The 17,095-nt window shown below is 38.1% G+C and overlaps 1 protein-coding gene across 19 annotated transcripts in view; it reads right to left on the bottom strand.

The window, feature by feature from the left end:
- NRXN1 (neurexin 1) overlaps nt 1–17,095 on the bottom strand; it is a 1,235,746-nt gene that overhangs the window by 567,959 nt on the left and 650,692 nt on the right. For all 19 annotated transcript variants that reach the window (XM_023557243.2, XM_003417609.4, XM_064277107.1 and 16 more), the window contains 2 exons: nt 11,739–11,912; nt 4,158–4,277 (listed from right to left, as the gene is read on the bottom strand). In XM_023557243.2, the coding sequence (XP_023413011.2) occupies nt 4,158–4,277; nt 11,739–11,912 (294 nt within the window). The remainder of the gene's footprint in view (nt 1–4,157; nt 4,278–11,738; nt 11,913–17,095) is intronic.

The raw sequence follows: 17,095 nt of genomic DNA, 5'->3' as shown, positions 1-17,095 counted from the left end.
ATTCCGGGCCACAGGGTGAAAGCAGAAAAGGATGACTGTATAGCAGAATGTTTGGCGATGGTGTGTGTGTCTGTGTGAATGCCACTACGCAACTGGTAAAGCATAAATCGGTAATGTGTACGCAATTTTATGTAATAAATGTAAACATCATGTAATAAATGTCAGCACAAACCTGGCACGTAGCAAGAGCTCAAGAAGTGGTTATATTCAAGTGAAAATTCACAAATAGCTACAGCATAAAACAATGCATGGTAAGTATTACTCACTGGAGCTCTAGGATTTCAGAAGAGGAAAAGTGATGCCTAGCTCAGAGTACCAGTGTAGTTTCTATGGGAAACAACAGCTGAAGTGGAGACTGAGTAGAGCATGTTTCTAGAAGCAGAGACAGGGAAAGGGGGATGCATTCCAGGTGGAAGGAGTGCATTCTCCAGGTGCAGAAATTAGCATAAGCAATGGTGAGGAAATTGGAAGGTGTAATGTTGTTTAGAAAACCATGAGTGAGCTAATTGGCAGTAATGTGCCATATGGACGAGGTTCTGCAATAGATAAGGCTGGAAAATAAGGCTGGGATCAGACAATAGAGGTTCCTGAACTCCAGGCTGATGAGTTTGGAGAGTATTGGCTACCACGGAGGATATACCACAAATGTTTACGTAAAGTCCATGCATCCAGTCAGCACTCATATAGTGAGTTACTGTTTCCATTCCCATTGAGTTGAATTCTGACTCATAGCGATTGTACAGGACAAAGTGGAACAGCCCCACGGGGTTTCCAAGGCTGTAATCTTTATGGAAGCAGACTGCCACATCCTCCTGTGGAGTGGCTGGTGGGTTCGAACCTCTGACCTTTCAGTTAGCAGCCAAGTGCTTTAATCACTGCGCAGCCAAGTCTCCTTGAGTTGCTGTTCCCACCCATTACATGCAGCATGTGGTACAAGGCATTGAGTGTATAAGCCAAGAAAGAATTATTGTGCCCAATAGGAGCAGATGCTTTGTAGGGTGATAAGACCAAACGTGAGTAAATATAAGGCAGAAAATGATGGCAGATAAATAGTATAATTAAAGCTCTATAGGAATCTGAGGAAGAAAAACATTGTCTCTGGTTAGGGGAATCATGAGGAACTACTGGCATTTAAATTAGGGAGAATAGAAAAAGAGAAAGAGTCTGGTCAAGGGGCATAGGACAGCTTGGATGAGGGAGGGACAAGAAGCGAGAGACTCAACTGGGAGATTACTTCAATAAGCCAAGCCAAAGACAGCAGGAGCCTGAAATAGGGTGCACGTGGAAGAACTAAACGGCTGAACACAGTACACTACATTACACAGACACACAGACACACACACACACACACACACACTGCAGTTGTTTTTGCCAATGAGTAGGTCTTTCAGATGGCAAGGAAGGAATGGCTTCACAAACACATTTCTTTTAAAAAAAAATAACCTTTAGCATCATTTTGCATAAGTGCTTCTTTTTTGAAGAGTTTAAGTTCATTAATTAGTAGGATTTATCTAATATTACACTTAATAAGCTATAAAGTATTTCCATCTTCCCATTGTTAATTATATCTTCAGGCTAGTATAAATAAATGTGCTAGTTCCTCTAACCAATCCTATAAAACTTACAAGAGCGATAACATTGAGAAAGTCTTTTCTGGGGAGGGGATTGCATTTGTAATGTGATGGGAACTTTCCCCTTTTAAGAAGTTCCATTTCTACTTTCATTCTCATACTCTCTATGCAGTTAGAGGCTGCACTCACAGAATTGAAGGGTAAATGCCTAAGCTAAGGATGAAAGTTCTGTCAAGAAAGGAAATGCCCGAAATTAAAATGCTTTATTGAATTAAAAAAAAAAAAAAGCCAATCTCTATACAGAAAAAGAGTTTGTTAAAACTCCAGGATCACACTAATGATATTTGTGCAACTTAGAGAAAAAAGAGTGAGATGTTTACTTTTATCAATTTAAAAAATTAGGAAAATGCAATGTTACTTCTATCGTCATATCAGTTGCATGTCTCCAAAGTAGCAGTTAACTCTTTTACCTTCTAAAATTTATAGTTCATGTGAGAACAAGTTTTGTTTTTAAATATTGATTTTTATCTACATAGCATCACCACTAAGACTCCAATTTATGAACTGAGGAACGATTTCACATTTCCAGAAAACCCACTAAGAAGTAATGATTTAATCAAAATGCATGTATTCTGAGAGCATTCCAAAGTAATTTTAATCCTGATTTGTCCAAGAGAGATATCGGGAGACACATTTACTGAATGACATTTACCTTATTTACAAGAAAATAACATACAGTCCTATCATTGTCATCACCACTACTATCACCCAAGAGCCACGTTCAAATAATTTTCTGTAAAAATGAATTGGAGGCAGCATGATACTTAAGGTCGGATGTTGGTATTCCTTCAGAAAATGTCTAATACATACAGAATGTTATATCCTTCGTACTTAACTGGTATATGAAGCTACACAGTTTGACTCAACCAAATGGTGGCTGTTTTTGTGCAACATGAAAACTAGATTAAGCAAAGTTTGGCAGAGAAAGTTCCTCACCAAAATGAAAAACATTTTCATGCAGACTAGCTCTCTCAGCTACCACATGTAGTCATACATCTGTCAAGGATCATATTCGAGATTAAAAACTTGCCATCATAAAACCATAAGAAATTTTCAGTCTTCTGGTTGTCCTTGAAAATGAGTTTATGTCATTTTCTATGGAGCAGAAGCAAGAAGCAAAAGTTACTGCTCTGTATACATATATGTATATGTTTATTAGAGCATAAATAAGTTTTCTTATTTGCTTTATGTACATACATATATTTACTGAGTCTTTACATAAGGTTATTTTAACCCAAAATGGGGTTATTGTTTCTAGAATATGATTCGATTTGAAGAAATACAGTGTTTACAAATGTATAATGATTTGAAAACGTATTTACTGCTTCCAGTTTGTTGTAACTGGTAAGACTGAGATAAAGTATTTTTCCATTTATGGTGGCACTGCCTTGAAAGGTCTCTTCCAAGTGCAATTTTACTTTGCATTGGTCAATTTTTCTTCCTCTCTTCAATATTTTGCACAGAGACCTGAAGACAGCTGGTGATGTAGGCTGCCACAATTCAGTTTAATGGAATATTCCAGTTTGAGCCCATCTTTGAAAGTGTGATACACATATCTACTGATATGAACAGAGCTCCAAACAAAGGTCAAAATGAACAAAATCCAGTCTTCCTTTAAATTCACACTCGAAGTTCTGCTATTGGTAAGCCTAAGCCTTCAATCACCACATCCTCTACCCCAGTACCCTAGGGCTTTATCTGAAATGTTATAGCACTTACAACATAAAGCATGTATGTTGTTTACAGCTAGGAGGCTTTGTCAGGAATATTCTGTCAATACGGCAGAATGCAGTGGTTAGGAGGAAATTTTTTTTTATCATTTTGATAAACTGTTATAACGTAAGATCTGTTTGGAATTTACGAAACACAACTTCATCCTACGTACCAGTTAATTCCTTCTGAAAACCTTCGCTGCTGATATATAGATTAGTCACTTCCGGATAAGCCGTGATATAAGGTGAGTGCTGCGTTTCTTCGTCATGCTTACTTTTGTGAGAACAAAGGGGAGAAACTGGCTAAAATATAATGGAGGGTTACTTGGAGGGTGAAGTTGAAACATGTTGTTTTTAAGATGAAATGCTGGCATGGGTTTAAGGAGATACAGGGATAGAGAAAAAATAAAAAATAAACACAAACCATAATGAGACCTGTCAATGTTCACTAAAATTGCAACCCTCAAGATACAATGTTATGAAATTCCATATTACACAATAGAAAGCAATATGAAGGTTCTTTCAAAACCTAGGAGAAAATTACCATATTCAGGAAATGAAAAATCTCCTTTCAAAAAGGTGACCGTTAGTAACTTTAAGAAACCACAATAAAGAACTGAAAAACAATCACCATCATGACAGCATTTAGCACAAGACCTCCTTGATTAATAACTCGGAAGAAACAACTACTTCTCGTAATTATGACAGTTCAGCTCTCTACCAGATCATACAAGACTCCTGATTTCAGATTCAGGATATCCAACAACAACTGGAAGCAACACCGAGTATCTATCCATACTTGAGAGGTACTTACGGTCATTGCAGAGGGGCCCACTGAAGGAGGTCATGCTGCAGTCACAGCTGAAGCCATCCCACTGCTGCAAGCACACACCTTGATTGGAACATGAGTCCTCTTGGCAGGTTGTGCTGGGCCCTGCAGAACAATCCAAAGAAAAAAAAAAATTGGGGCTCTTTAAAAAAAAAAAAACTAAAAGTTTTTGCATAAGGGCTAGATCACATGTAGTAGTTGCCAACACCTCAAATTATGTGCCCAAGCTACTTTTGAAAGTTCTAGTTCACACTCCTGAATTGGAAACAAAGAAGCTGTAATAGGAAGGTTTTCCGAAGTTTCAAATATAGGACAAGATTTATTACAATAATGAACTCAGCCAACAAATAGTCAAAGCAAGCACATAGCTTCAGTATGATCATGGTAGCAGGTGATCTCGATCCATCATCAATAATTCTCTATCACCATTTGTATTTCAGAAAATGCATGGATCTCCTTAAGTTCTGATCAATGAGTAGAGACACCATGAGAAATGGAGATTATAGCTTCATGAAATTGAGATAAAGATTGGAAAAACAACTGAAGAGAACTGCACAAAAATGCCCGAGAGGTTCCAGAAGTTTCCCTGTACAAACTGTGGATAAAGTCATGATTGCTGGATGTTTTGGGTAGGTATGTTGGCAAGTATCAATTCACATGCTTTAACAACCTCATGCAATCAAACATAAAATGTAAAATTTGGTATTAATGACACGCCCAATTTAACATACAAGTAAAAAGAAGGCTAGTCTATTTGTAAAGAACCGAAATTAGAACACTGAAAAACAAAGGACTAAAAAATGTATGATCAAAGCACTAAAGGCAATCACTACACAAACATATTCAAGACTGAAAGCCTTTATGCAAACTATGCTACAAAATGAGGCTTCTTGCACTATGTTCAAGGAAGGAAAAAAAAAAAACGAAATTTGATCCCAAACAGTGTAAAAACATTATTTTTGGGTTCTCACTGTGAATCATGGGGTTTCAGTCTTGTTTTATACACACAGGGCTATCTACCTTGCAAGTCAGCTTTCATCAATGCAACTTTGTCAGCAAAATAAAAAAAAAAAAAAGCAAAATATATTAAATGTTAGTAAGCAATACTGAAATGGAGCAAACACAGAAGAACGTTCAGATTCAAAAAGCATGCTGCTGTAAATGGGGAGAGAAATGCTATGTAGAGCAAACAAATTAATACTAACAGCCATAAATCTTAAGGGAAGCCAAAAATGAGAAAGCAGTAGTTTATTAGTACTTCACAATATATATACGTGTATATATAATGGTTAATTGAGCCGATGACATGTAATGAAGGGAAATTAAAAGGCCTTCAGTATTATTTCCTCTCTCAGATAGATATGAATGCATTACCAAAGTGACTGTGTTGCTCATTGGCATCATTTGTCATGTGCAGATACAGTGTCTTCTATGATCATTAGCAAACCAATTATCCCTTTCCATTTTTTTCCCTCTAGATCTTTTATCTTGCTGTTGCAATTAAGGTTTAAAACTGTAATGTCAGCCATTCACTACCAACAGCTGGGCCTTAGAGTAACATCCAACTATGAAAATGTATACACCCTCTCCTCACTTATCTACACGGTTAGGTTCCAAAGGCCAGGTCCCTATGTGAAATCAGTGTTACGTGAAAATGGAGGATGACCACATCAGATTACAAAATGGAGGATGACTACATCATTACGAAACTGCCAGATCACATCATTACATAACTGCCAAATCACAATATTACATAACTGCCAAATTACATCATTACATAATGCCAACCTACTGAGAATCATGGCCCAGTCAAGATGACATGTAACCTTAACCATCACAGCCAGCATTACTCTTGCCTCCCATCCCGGTATTTGCTACTGCCAGACCTACGCTGTTAATGCAGAAAATATTTGGATCGTAGATTTTCCACTATTGTCCTAAATGTGAAATGTCAGATAACGAGATAGTTGATAAGTGAGGAGAAGTCGTATATTGTTTGGAGTGGATGAAAGAAGTAGAGGAAGGAAGAAATAAATGCAGTATCATCTGCCATCAAGAAAATTCCTTTACAAGGTTTCAATGTGGAGTGTTCAGCCCAGGTTGGGAATACACTGCTTAAAGATTTCAGAGGTTTTTTTTTTTTTTTTGTATTTTTAATACCTTTGTAATTGTCTTCAACACTTATAAAATTCCCTGTAAATAATTATTACAGTAAAGCCCACGAATAAAGACTACTTTAGGTAGGGATAAAAAGAGAACACAGTCCATCTAAATAGCTTTAGAGCATAAGCTAAAGGTATTTTCTAGTAAACACACTTTTATAGATTTTTATGAAAATACAAAAACAGACGCCCGCCTAGTTAAGTGCTATTAACCATGAGAACATTTGAGGTACTCACTCTAGTGAATAAGTCAGAATTACCTGTGATTAGCTTATCTGTGTATAAATCGATGTGTTTGCAAAACAGATTTTTTAAACATGTCCTCTCTTCATATTTCTACTACAAATTTTCTCAGTAAAGGCATTCTTTGTGGAAAGTTCAAGAAAATTTAGTTTAAAATATGTGAAAATTCAGAAACCATAACAATGAAAATACTATATATAGATACAGATTTACACATACAGGTATAAATACTTTATACATATATGTGGAGCCCTGGTAGAGCAGTGGTTAAGAGTTCAGCTGCCAACCAAAAAGGCTGGCAGTTCAGATCCACCAGTCACTCCTTGGAAACCCTATGGGGCAGTTCTACTCTGTCCTATAGGGCCACTATGAGTCGGAATCGACTTGACCGCAACGGGTTTGAGTCTGGCTTGTTATCATACTACGGGGGAACTGAGAGACTTGAATATACAAGTTTTTTTCTCGAAAACTGCATCAAGGAAAGAACCATCATACTGCCAAGTTTTTGTTGTTGTTCTAGTCTGTGAGAGGTAAGTGGCCCACTAATCTTTATTTTATGAAAATTCATCAGAGACAGAAAATAGTGTTTAAAAAAGACATAAAAGCATCTGAAAGCAACATTCCTTAGCCTATTTCTTCCTTGGCTAATAAAGAAGCAGGGAGAGGTGTAAGCCCAGATGGGGTCAGGGTTTGTTTTATTGAATGGATATTTATCCCCAGGTCTCTCACCTGCACAGCAGAAGGAAAGGCAAGGAGCAACAACTGCTGAAGACCCAGGGTTTTGTTTTTATTTTTGCTTTTGGCAAAAATTATCAGAAATACAATGGTTAAGCAACATTAAACTCTAAAATTAGTAAAACCGCAAGACAGAAAAATATTCTGCCCGTATTGTATGGCAGCACCTCAGAGTACCTGCCAGGCCCCTATGTGAGCGTAACGGCTTGCTTTATTATTATTTTCTCCATTACCACAAAAGTCTCTTTGTATTTAGGGATTATAAGAGACTGTGTGTCTATGCCTGACAAGACACATTTTTCCAAGTACTCACGTTCTAGAACAATATTTAAACATTGACAGGCATTTTCACAAGACAGAGACCTGAATTTATTTTTTTCCCTTGAGTTACATAATGTTCCTTTTATCACTGAATGGAATTGGGAACAAGCCACAAGGACATTTGTATTAAGTGATTAAAAATAAGGATGTGTCCAAAAAGGAAAGGTAAGTGAAAGTAAAACTACAGCTTCTGGAAGCCAAAGACGCAATAGAGGAAAGTGTTTAGATGCCTGAGTTTTCAAGTGAAGTAAATCTGAGTTCGAAGGTCACATCAGCCACTTACTAGCTGTGTTTCAGAGTAGAACTATGCTCTATAGGGTTTACATGGTGTGTTACTTTACACATCTGAGGCTCAATTTACCCACCCCCAAACAAACAAACAAACAACAACAAAAAGCAACGATACCTAATTTATAGAGTTTTGAGGATTAAATGTGATAGCATATGGTAGTTTTAGTAATTAAACATGGAAGTATGTCTGCATCCTATCAAGCAGTTCCAGGGCTGAATGTTAAAAGTCTTCACGAAGACTGTCTGAATTTAATTTTTTTCCACCAACTTTACGTAGGGACGCTATTTTGACTCAGTATTGAATTTAAGTGAGACTGATTATAGATTGATTACCAGTCTCTGTAACTGGACACTGAACAACGTCATCCAAAGCAGTGGTTCTCAAAGTCTGGCCCCCAGACCAGCAGCATCAGCTCAGCGAATTGTTGGAATGCGAATTCTCAGGCCCCATCCCAAACCTACTGAATCAGAAATCCTGGGGGGTGGAGTCCAGTCAAGTTTGATTTTAACAACCCTACATGTGATTCTGATAGATGCTGGAGTTGGAAAAACGCTAATCAAAAAGGACTTTGACAGGGCAAAATTCTTCTCCTTGTTTAGATGTGCTTTATAAATAAAATCAGCTATTATTTAGTGGTATTAGAATCAGAAAGCCCTGGCTATCTGCTTCCAAAAGGTCACAGCCATGTAAGCTCTATAGAGCACCATTTTATTCTGAAACACATGGGGTTGCCATGAGTTGGAATTGACTCAACCACGCACGATTTTTTTTTAGTTAGAAATGAAAGGTAGCAAGTGATTGTTGAAGATCAAGAACTTTTTTGCATGTAAGGGGCTTAGAGATTTCTGTGTCTTTTTGAGGAGAAATAATGGAAAAATCTTGACACAATATTATTTGGTGATGTTCAACTTATATTATTTGTGTTGATAGGGAAGTGATTTCAATATGAATTAAGATCAGATTCCATGAAACAAGATTCTCTGGAGAGAGAATTTATCTGGTATGTAAAAATTTGATCACTAATCTTAAAAGTACGTGAATCTCATCAATTATGCCTATGACAAGTGCTCTAAGATTATTCCTAGTAATTATACAGGGCAGAAATAATTATACATTAAAAATTATTAAACTTGCTTTTGAAAAGAAAGAATCAGAGAAGTGTTGGGGCAAAAAAGCAGGAGCTTGGTAATAGTCTTAAAGGAAAAGGAGGCACAATGGTGTCATTATTAAAGGTCAGATATTTAAATCATGCTAATTTTTAATAAGGTTAGAAAAGAAGCAAGGCTTTAATGTACTGAATAATTCACATTGTTCAAATACTAGTTCAAGGCTACCCAAGAGGGTTGCCTTGTCTAATCAGTCATCATCACCAAATTGCTTATTAGGTTATGTTGAAAAATAACAAAAAACATAATTCCTGAAAATACCCCTTGTCAGGACATCTGCCTCTCACTAGTCTTCCCTTCTACCACCTCGCTCACATTGTTTGCTGTTGGTGTAGGGTTGTGTGTGTGTGTGTGTGTACGTGTGTGTGTGTGTGTGTGTGTATGGCTTTCTACCTTGTGGGTATTTAGCTGTGGGAGTGTCTATCTGCCTGCCCCATCATTTCTTATAGGTGCGAAGTCACTTACCAAGCAACCTGTAGAAAGGCCTATTTTGGGGGAAAAAAAAATTTCCAGAAGAGTTTGTAGTACCTTTCTTTTTAAAAGTAAGTATAAATACCAAAACAAAACACACTCATTGCCATGGAGTCCATTCCAACTCATAGTATCCCGATAGGACAAAATAGAACTGCCCCGCATGGTTTCCAAGGCTGTATATCTTTAAGGAAGCAAACTGCCACATCTGTCTCCAGGGGAGCGGCTGATGGGTTCGAAACACCGACCTTTTGGTTAGCAGCTGAGTGCTTTGACCACTGTGCCACCAGGACTGCTTTTAAATCTACATAAACCAAACCAAACGTGTTACCTTCCAGTCGATTCTGACTTGGTGACCCTATAGGACAGAGTAGGACTGCCCCATAAGGTTTCCAAGGAGTGGCTGGTGATTCAAACTGCCAACCTTTGGTTAGTAGCTGAGCTCTTAACCGCTGCACCACCAGGGCCCCCAAAATACATAGTTTCATTAATTACATAACCTCCAAGACCCAAAGCTATGCTCCGCATTCTTCTATCCATACACTTGTTGTTGTTGTTAGTTGCCAAGTCAATTCTGGCTCTTGGTGGCTCCATGTGTGCAAAGTGGAACTGCTCCATAGGGTCCTCAAAGCTGTGACCTTTCAGAAACAGATCACCAGGCCTATCTTCTGAGGTGCCTCTGGGTGGGTTCAAACTGCCAGTCTTTTGGCTATTAGTCAAGTGCTTACCATTTGCGCCTCCCAGTCGCCTATATCCACCTGCTGGAAGGAATTTATTCACTTAACATTTTTTTTTTCTTTATTAAATTGGGAAGATGAGAAAGCACATGTTTTTCTTTTGTTCTACTAAAGCTTGTGATATCAAAATATGAAATAAAGAAGATAAACCTGGTGATAACATGGAAAACAAATTCAGAAGAAAGTTTCTGTAAATAAAATTATCCTCTGGCATGATTACAACACAGTTTGAATTTCACCTAACTTTTCACGGAAACTTATGTTGCTGTGAGAAAAAATACATTTTCATATTAAAAAAAAAGTCTATGTACTTAGGCAATCACTAAATGTAATGGCATTATTTTGGCTGAGAAGGCAGGATTCATAATCTCCTGGGGGATCAGAATTCACATTTCTTTCCACCTCTTTCCCCATATGAAAGCTCCTCATAAATCTAAAATTTCAAAAATGGCCCTAAACTATGTTCAATGTTAAAGAAAAAGCAGCTACACATCCAGAGTCACAAAATTCAAGATAATGTGATTAAATTACACTTAGGGAGGAAGGACTTGCTCAAATAATCTGAGTTGTTGAAGTGAAAATTATCTAAAATGAAAGTTGCAATCAAAAAGTCCTCCTACAAACAGAAAGCACAGAAGAACAGAAAGATACTTGAGCACACTTCTGAAGTATGGATTATGAGTGTTGGGTAATATAGGAAGCCTATTTTTGCTAAAACAAACTGATAATACAAGGAGACACTCTTGCTGCCAGGTAAGCACAAACCAAAGTGATTTGAGTTGGGGTGTCTCAAGTTTGTTCTCTTGTTATATGTGATTCAGTCTAGATTAAAAAAAAAAAAATGGGCTCGAGTTGATTAATATTTGACAGAGTAAATATATTTTTTGTGATCTAAGTCATATCAGTTTACTGCAAGAAAGAAGCATTGCAGAATTAACGTGCTAAATAGGTGAACTGTAGAACGCAAAGAAGCAGAAACTACCAAGATTCACAGCTATAGTTCCCATTTTACAAAAGGGGGCAGTGTACTCTTGCAAACAGCCCAGGAAAATTTAAGATTTATGGATAAAAAAGTTAAAAACATGAATAAAGATCTCTAAGTCCTAAGCAAGAATGCCTAGATGGTACAAACCCTTATCACTCTTGGCTGCTAAGCAAAAGGTTGGATGTTTGAGTTTACCCTGAGGGGCCTTGGAAGAAAGTCCTGGAGATCTGCTTCTGAAAAACCAGCCACTGATAGCCCTTTGGAGCACAGTTCTGCTCTGACACATGGAGTCACTATAAGTCACAGTTGACTCAACAACAACTTTTTTTTTTTTTTAAGCCCTAAGTGTGGATTCAACCTGTTGGCAGAAATGAATTGTGCTTGCTAGTGAAATTTGTTCTCATTTATAGGTCCGATTAGAATTATTTAGAGTGTGGAAACAAAGATCCAGTACCTTCGCATCCTCTCTCTATCTGTCCATTGCAGAAAAGGGCATCCGAGATGAGGTCTGGAAGCCTTCCATTTAAATCAACCGACGCCAGGCAGCCTTGGAAGCCCTCTTTGGCATGGACCAGTTTGGGCAAGGATTTGTACGTTTCTTTAGCCACTCCTCCTATATACAAGTCACCTGTGGGAAGATCAATGTCTTTGTCACAAAAGTAACATGTTGGCTTTAAGCACACAGTAGGTCAGGACAAAAGAACAGCCAGGTTTATCTTACATGAAATTAACAAAAAGTAAAATTATAATTGAATATTTTCCCAAAGGTACAAAGCAATAAAAGTGTTTAGATAATGGGTTAAGCAGTAGAAGAAATTTCTAGTGGCTATTTCCCGAAGAAAACTAAAGGTGTTCAATACAGTGTAGCCAAGCGGGAATAACATGGGCCTTTTATTGAGTTACATATACTTGTGATAAAATCCAAGCTTAGTTACTTACCAACTCTGGGGCCTTAAGCGTATTGTTTGCTCTCCCTGATCATTAGTAGTACCCTTGTTTCTAAAATGGGCACAATGTAATATATCCTAGAAGGTTGCCGTGAGGATTCAATAAATAAAATATGAGTAGTGCCCATCACAGTAAAAATATGCGATACTCGGTCAACATGCATTATTATTAAATCTACCTTCTGCTTAGAGAACTCTAGGTCCTTCAGTTAACTGGAATATCAACACATTCTCTCTAGTGTCTAAAGTCACCTTTTCTACTCTGCTTAAGCTCATTACCCTTACTTCTACCTGTCTTGATCACTAACTTGCTCCTATAATAGTCTGTATACACCTGAAGATGACAGCCTGCTTCAGGTATTTCTTTTTCAGGGAAAGTTACCACAACTCCTTATGTTCTCTTTTGAAACACCACTTTTAATTCTTTCTGATGCTCTGGGGCCTATTACCAAGCTGTCAATTTAGTTTTCCAACTTTATTGCAGAGTTTCTAATGGACCACTTTGCTCTGCTTTGTCATCGGTATGTCTCTAGGTTTGAGAATTCCCAGCTTGATGGTCCACTATTTCTAAAAGGGAATAGCAGTCCACTTATGACTATGTTTCTTTTCCTATCCCAGGTCATTTATCTTATCTCGATGGCATCCAATAGATGTGATTAATTAACTTTTGTAAAGACAGTCAATGCAGGACATAATGAGGGTGTCTTAGTCATCTAGTGCTGCTATAACAGAAATACCACAAGTGGATGGCTTTAACAAAGAGAAGTTTATTATCTCACAGTCCAGTAGGCTAGAAGTCTGAATTCAGGGTGCCAGATCCAAGGGAAGGCTTTTCCTCTCTGTCAGCTCTGAAGGAAAGTCCTCGTGAAGTATCAGTCTTCCGTTGGTCTGGGAGCATCTCAGCGCAACAACCTCAGGTCCAAACGACGCGCTCTGCTCTGGGTGCTGCTTTCTTGGTGGTATGAGATCCCTATGTCTCTCTGCTTTTATATCTCAGAAGAGATTGGCTTAAGACACTACCTAATCTTGCAAACTTCATCAATGTAATTGCCACTAATCCATGTTTATTACATCACAGTGACAGGATTTACAACACAGAGAGAAATCACATCAGAAGATAAAATAGTAGACTATCATACAAGGGAACCATGACCTAGCCAAGTTGACAGATATTTTAGGGGGACACAATTCAATCCATGATGGAGGGTGACCTCAAAACTCTATAATTCCTTACTCCTGCTTACAAGTTCAAGGAGCCCTGGTGGCACAGTGGTTAAGCACTCAGCTGCTAACCGAAAGGTCGGCTGTTCATACCCACCATCTGCTCCATGGGAGAAAGATGTCAGTCTGCTTCCATAAATATTACAGCCTTGCAAACCCTATGGTAAAGTTCTACTCTGTCCTATAGCATTGCTAGGAGTCAGAATTAACTCTATGACAATGAGTTTGGTTTTTGGTTTGGTTTACAAGTTCTGGTAACATACTCTAGTTAGCTACTTATTTCTCCAACTTTTTATTGTCATTTGAATTTTCTCTCTCACATTAGCCATTCCATCTAACTTTCTGCCACTTGGCACATTTTTCCCAATGTGCCTCCCCAGACACTGATCAAAACATCAGGCTCAGGACTAATAGTTATGAAACATCAGCCCGATACTTTTAAAGTTTCATAGATGCTCTCATAATCTCTCACTTTTATATAAATCATTGAAGTTATTTTTCACATCCTTGAATACCTAAACAATCCAACGAGTTAGGCATGTCAGGTATTATTATCCGCATTTTATGAAACAGGAAACTGAGACTCAGATGGGTCTGGATGCTTCACCACATGATACACAGTTAATATGGAGTGAAATCAAAACCAGAATCTTTGTCTCTTGATTGGAATTATATAACTTAACAACACCCAGGCCAACTTTTGTTGGGAGCGGCAATCTGCCACGGTCACTGAGTGTTCCTGCTCATTCTTGCTGTGTATGCTAAGAACGCTAGGTCCTGACCTCTCTTTACCCAGATCATATCTCAGGATTGTGTTTGCAGTGGGAAAACTTGACGGCTGAGGTAATGACTCCCTCAAAGAAAAGTCTTGCTTACTGCTTGCTATAAAATTGCACACTCCTCAAGTTAATATTCTGCAGTTGTGACACAAAGTTCTTGCATTCCTAAATCCTTCTGTTTTTCTCTTATGAGACTTGAGGATGAAGAGAACTGACACCTGTGCTGATGCACATGCTGTTTGTTGTGTCACAAGTAATACATTCCTTGGTCTCTGACCCAGGGATCTCGTGTCTTCTGCCAGCATCCATGAAACAGTAATAAACTAAGTTATTAGTTCGTAAGTGGGATAAAATCTAATCTATTCTAAGGTCTGATACTCTTGAATTGTATTGATCAGTAAATTGTGACACAGAGAGTTTATGTGGCTTGCTTAAAGTCATTTAGCTATAGGAATTGAGAACTCAGGCCCCTTGACCTACAAATTAATGCTCTAAGTAATATACTCAAAACTAGGATGTCATTAGTGTTATATAATTTGTACTTAAAGTACTAGATGCGTTTGCTTCCCCAACATTTTACATTAAAAAAAAAATCTATTGACTAATAAGCGTCACTCTTAATATTAAAAAATGACATATTTTTGGTTTCAGATGGAATAATAATTTGAAATACCAATTGATTTTTCTTCATATTTCATTTTTCTCCTTTGTCTTTTCTCTCATTTAAACTACAAGTCATTGTGTTTTAGTTGCCTCAGAAAAGGAAAATGAATCAGAAATCAAAGATAAAAAAATTATCTTCCTGTATTTGAGTTTTAAAAGTCTAGTCTCTTGGAGGAATGAAAGAGACAGATGTAATCAGTGTTAGCGATCATATGAGACAAGTAAAGCTTTCCTGGCCACCAAGTGGGCATGCAGGAAAGAAACCTGGAAGAGAAACAACGCAAGCAATAGCCATGGATGAATGCCAAGGAGAAGGCATAGCTCTCTGATTTAATGGCTACGCCCCGGTGGGTATCAAAACTTCAGGTAGGTTTAAAGGAGCAGAGGAGATCTGTGTGGAATTGTGGAAGAACTTAAAGCAGCAGTGAGATCCCTGAGAAGAAAGGCCACATGGTAGACAGATGTCTTAGTCATCCAGTGCTGCTACAACAGAATTACCACATATGGATGGCTTTAACAAACAGAAGTTTATTCTTTCATGGTCTAGCAGGCTAAAAGTCCAAATTCAGGGCACAAGCTTCAGGGGAAGACTTTCTCTCTGTGTGGGCTCTGGAGGAAGGTCCTTGTCGTCACTCTTCCCCTGGACTAGGAGCTTCTCAGTGCCGGGACCTTGTGTACAAAGGACTCAGGCTCCTGGCTATACTTTCTTGGTGGTTCAAGGTTCTCATGTGTCTCTGCTCACTTCTTTTATATCTCAAAAGAGATTGGCTTAAAACAATCCGATCTTGTAGATTGAGTCCTGCCTCACTAACATAACTGCCACTAATCCCATATCATCAACATCATAACCCAGTGCCATCAAGTCGATTCCGACATAGAGGTAGGATTTACAACACATAGGAAAATCACAACAGATGAAAAAATGGTGGACAATCATGTAATACCAGGAATCATGGCTTAACCAAATTGACACACATATTTTTGGGGGACACAATTCAATTCATGACAACAGGCTAGGGATGTAGGTGACCTCAACTAATTCCCCATACTACACTTGGTGTAGGAGCAACAAAACAGCTCCCAGAGTAGCATAGAAATAGCAGAGAAAGAGATTGAACTGAAGGGGCCATGCATACAAGAATGAGGATGCTGGGTAGCTATTCAGGAGGTGCCTGAGTTGTGAATATAGAATATTGGAGACCAGCTCCCATGCCACCTTTCTCTACTTGAAAGATTGGGATGATGCAAATTCTTTCACCATAATTTAGGAATAATCCCAGGGAAAGAGTAGAGGGTCAGTGAAAAAGAGGAAGACCCTCAACAAGATGGACTGACACAGTAGCTGCAACAATGGGCTCAAGCATAACAAAGATTGTGTGGCAGGTGCAGGACCAGGCACTGTTTCGTTCTGCTGTACACAGGGTCGCTATGAGTCAGAACCTACTCAACGGCACCTAACGCCAACAACAAACCAGGGAGAGAAAAAAAAAATTTTTTTTTTTTGGAAAGAAGGGAACTAAAATTGTCTGAGATCACATTTTCACCAAGTCAAAGGATTAGAGCTTGAAATAGAAATCAAGTTGAGTTATAGAAAAATAAAATGACCTTCCTTACACATCTGAGTTTGTGAGTTGAGGTTTATACCGCTACATGTCAAATATCAATGCCAGGAAATATTCCCTACATTTATTTGTTGAACTCAATTTGTTACTAGATTTCAGCTCTCCTCCAGGCCTAATGAATGTTGTATTAGAGAACAGTGGGAAGTTGAGTGGAGAATTTCTTGGCATTGCTTCAGGCTTCTCAGACATGGAATTTAGTACTGAACGTTAAGAATGGAATGCTATGTATTTGCTCACCAATCATCCTCTTTCTGATTGTAACCTCCTGGAGAAGAGAAAATTATGTATTTTATTTCTTTTATACTTTCCCACAGTGTCTAGTATTGGGCTCTAAACACAGTGGGGATTCAATAAATATAGTCAGCCAGCTGACGGATTAAGGTCACAGTAGAAAAGAATCAAGCAAGAAAGAAGAATGGGAAGACAAAACATGGGGAAAGAGCTGATTCTAAGATGCACTTCCTTCTTTCCTCTTCCCATTTCCTATTACAATTCCTATTTTTTCTATTAGCAAACTTTCCTGCCTGAGCAACTTCTTAAAGCTTATTGAAGAGAAGTAATAATATCTCCCCTGTGTTA

The sequence above is a fragment of the Loxodonta africana genome, chromosome 26 (assembly GCF_030014295.1).
Source record: "Loxodonta africana isolate mLoxAfr1 chromosome 26, mLoxAfr1.hap2, whole genome shotgun sequence".
NCBI classification, from domain to species: Eukaryota; Metazoa; Chordata; class Mammalia; order Proboscidea; family Elephantidae; genus Loxodonta; species Loxodonta africana.
The sequence above is the reverse complement of the archived record's forward strand: the minus strand, read 5'-3'. Positions and strand labels throughout refer to the sequence as shown.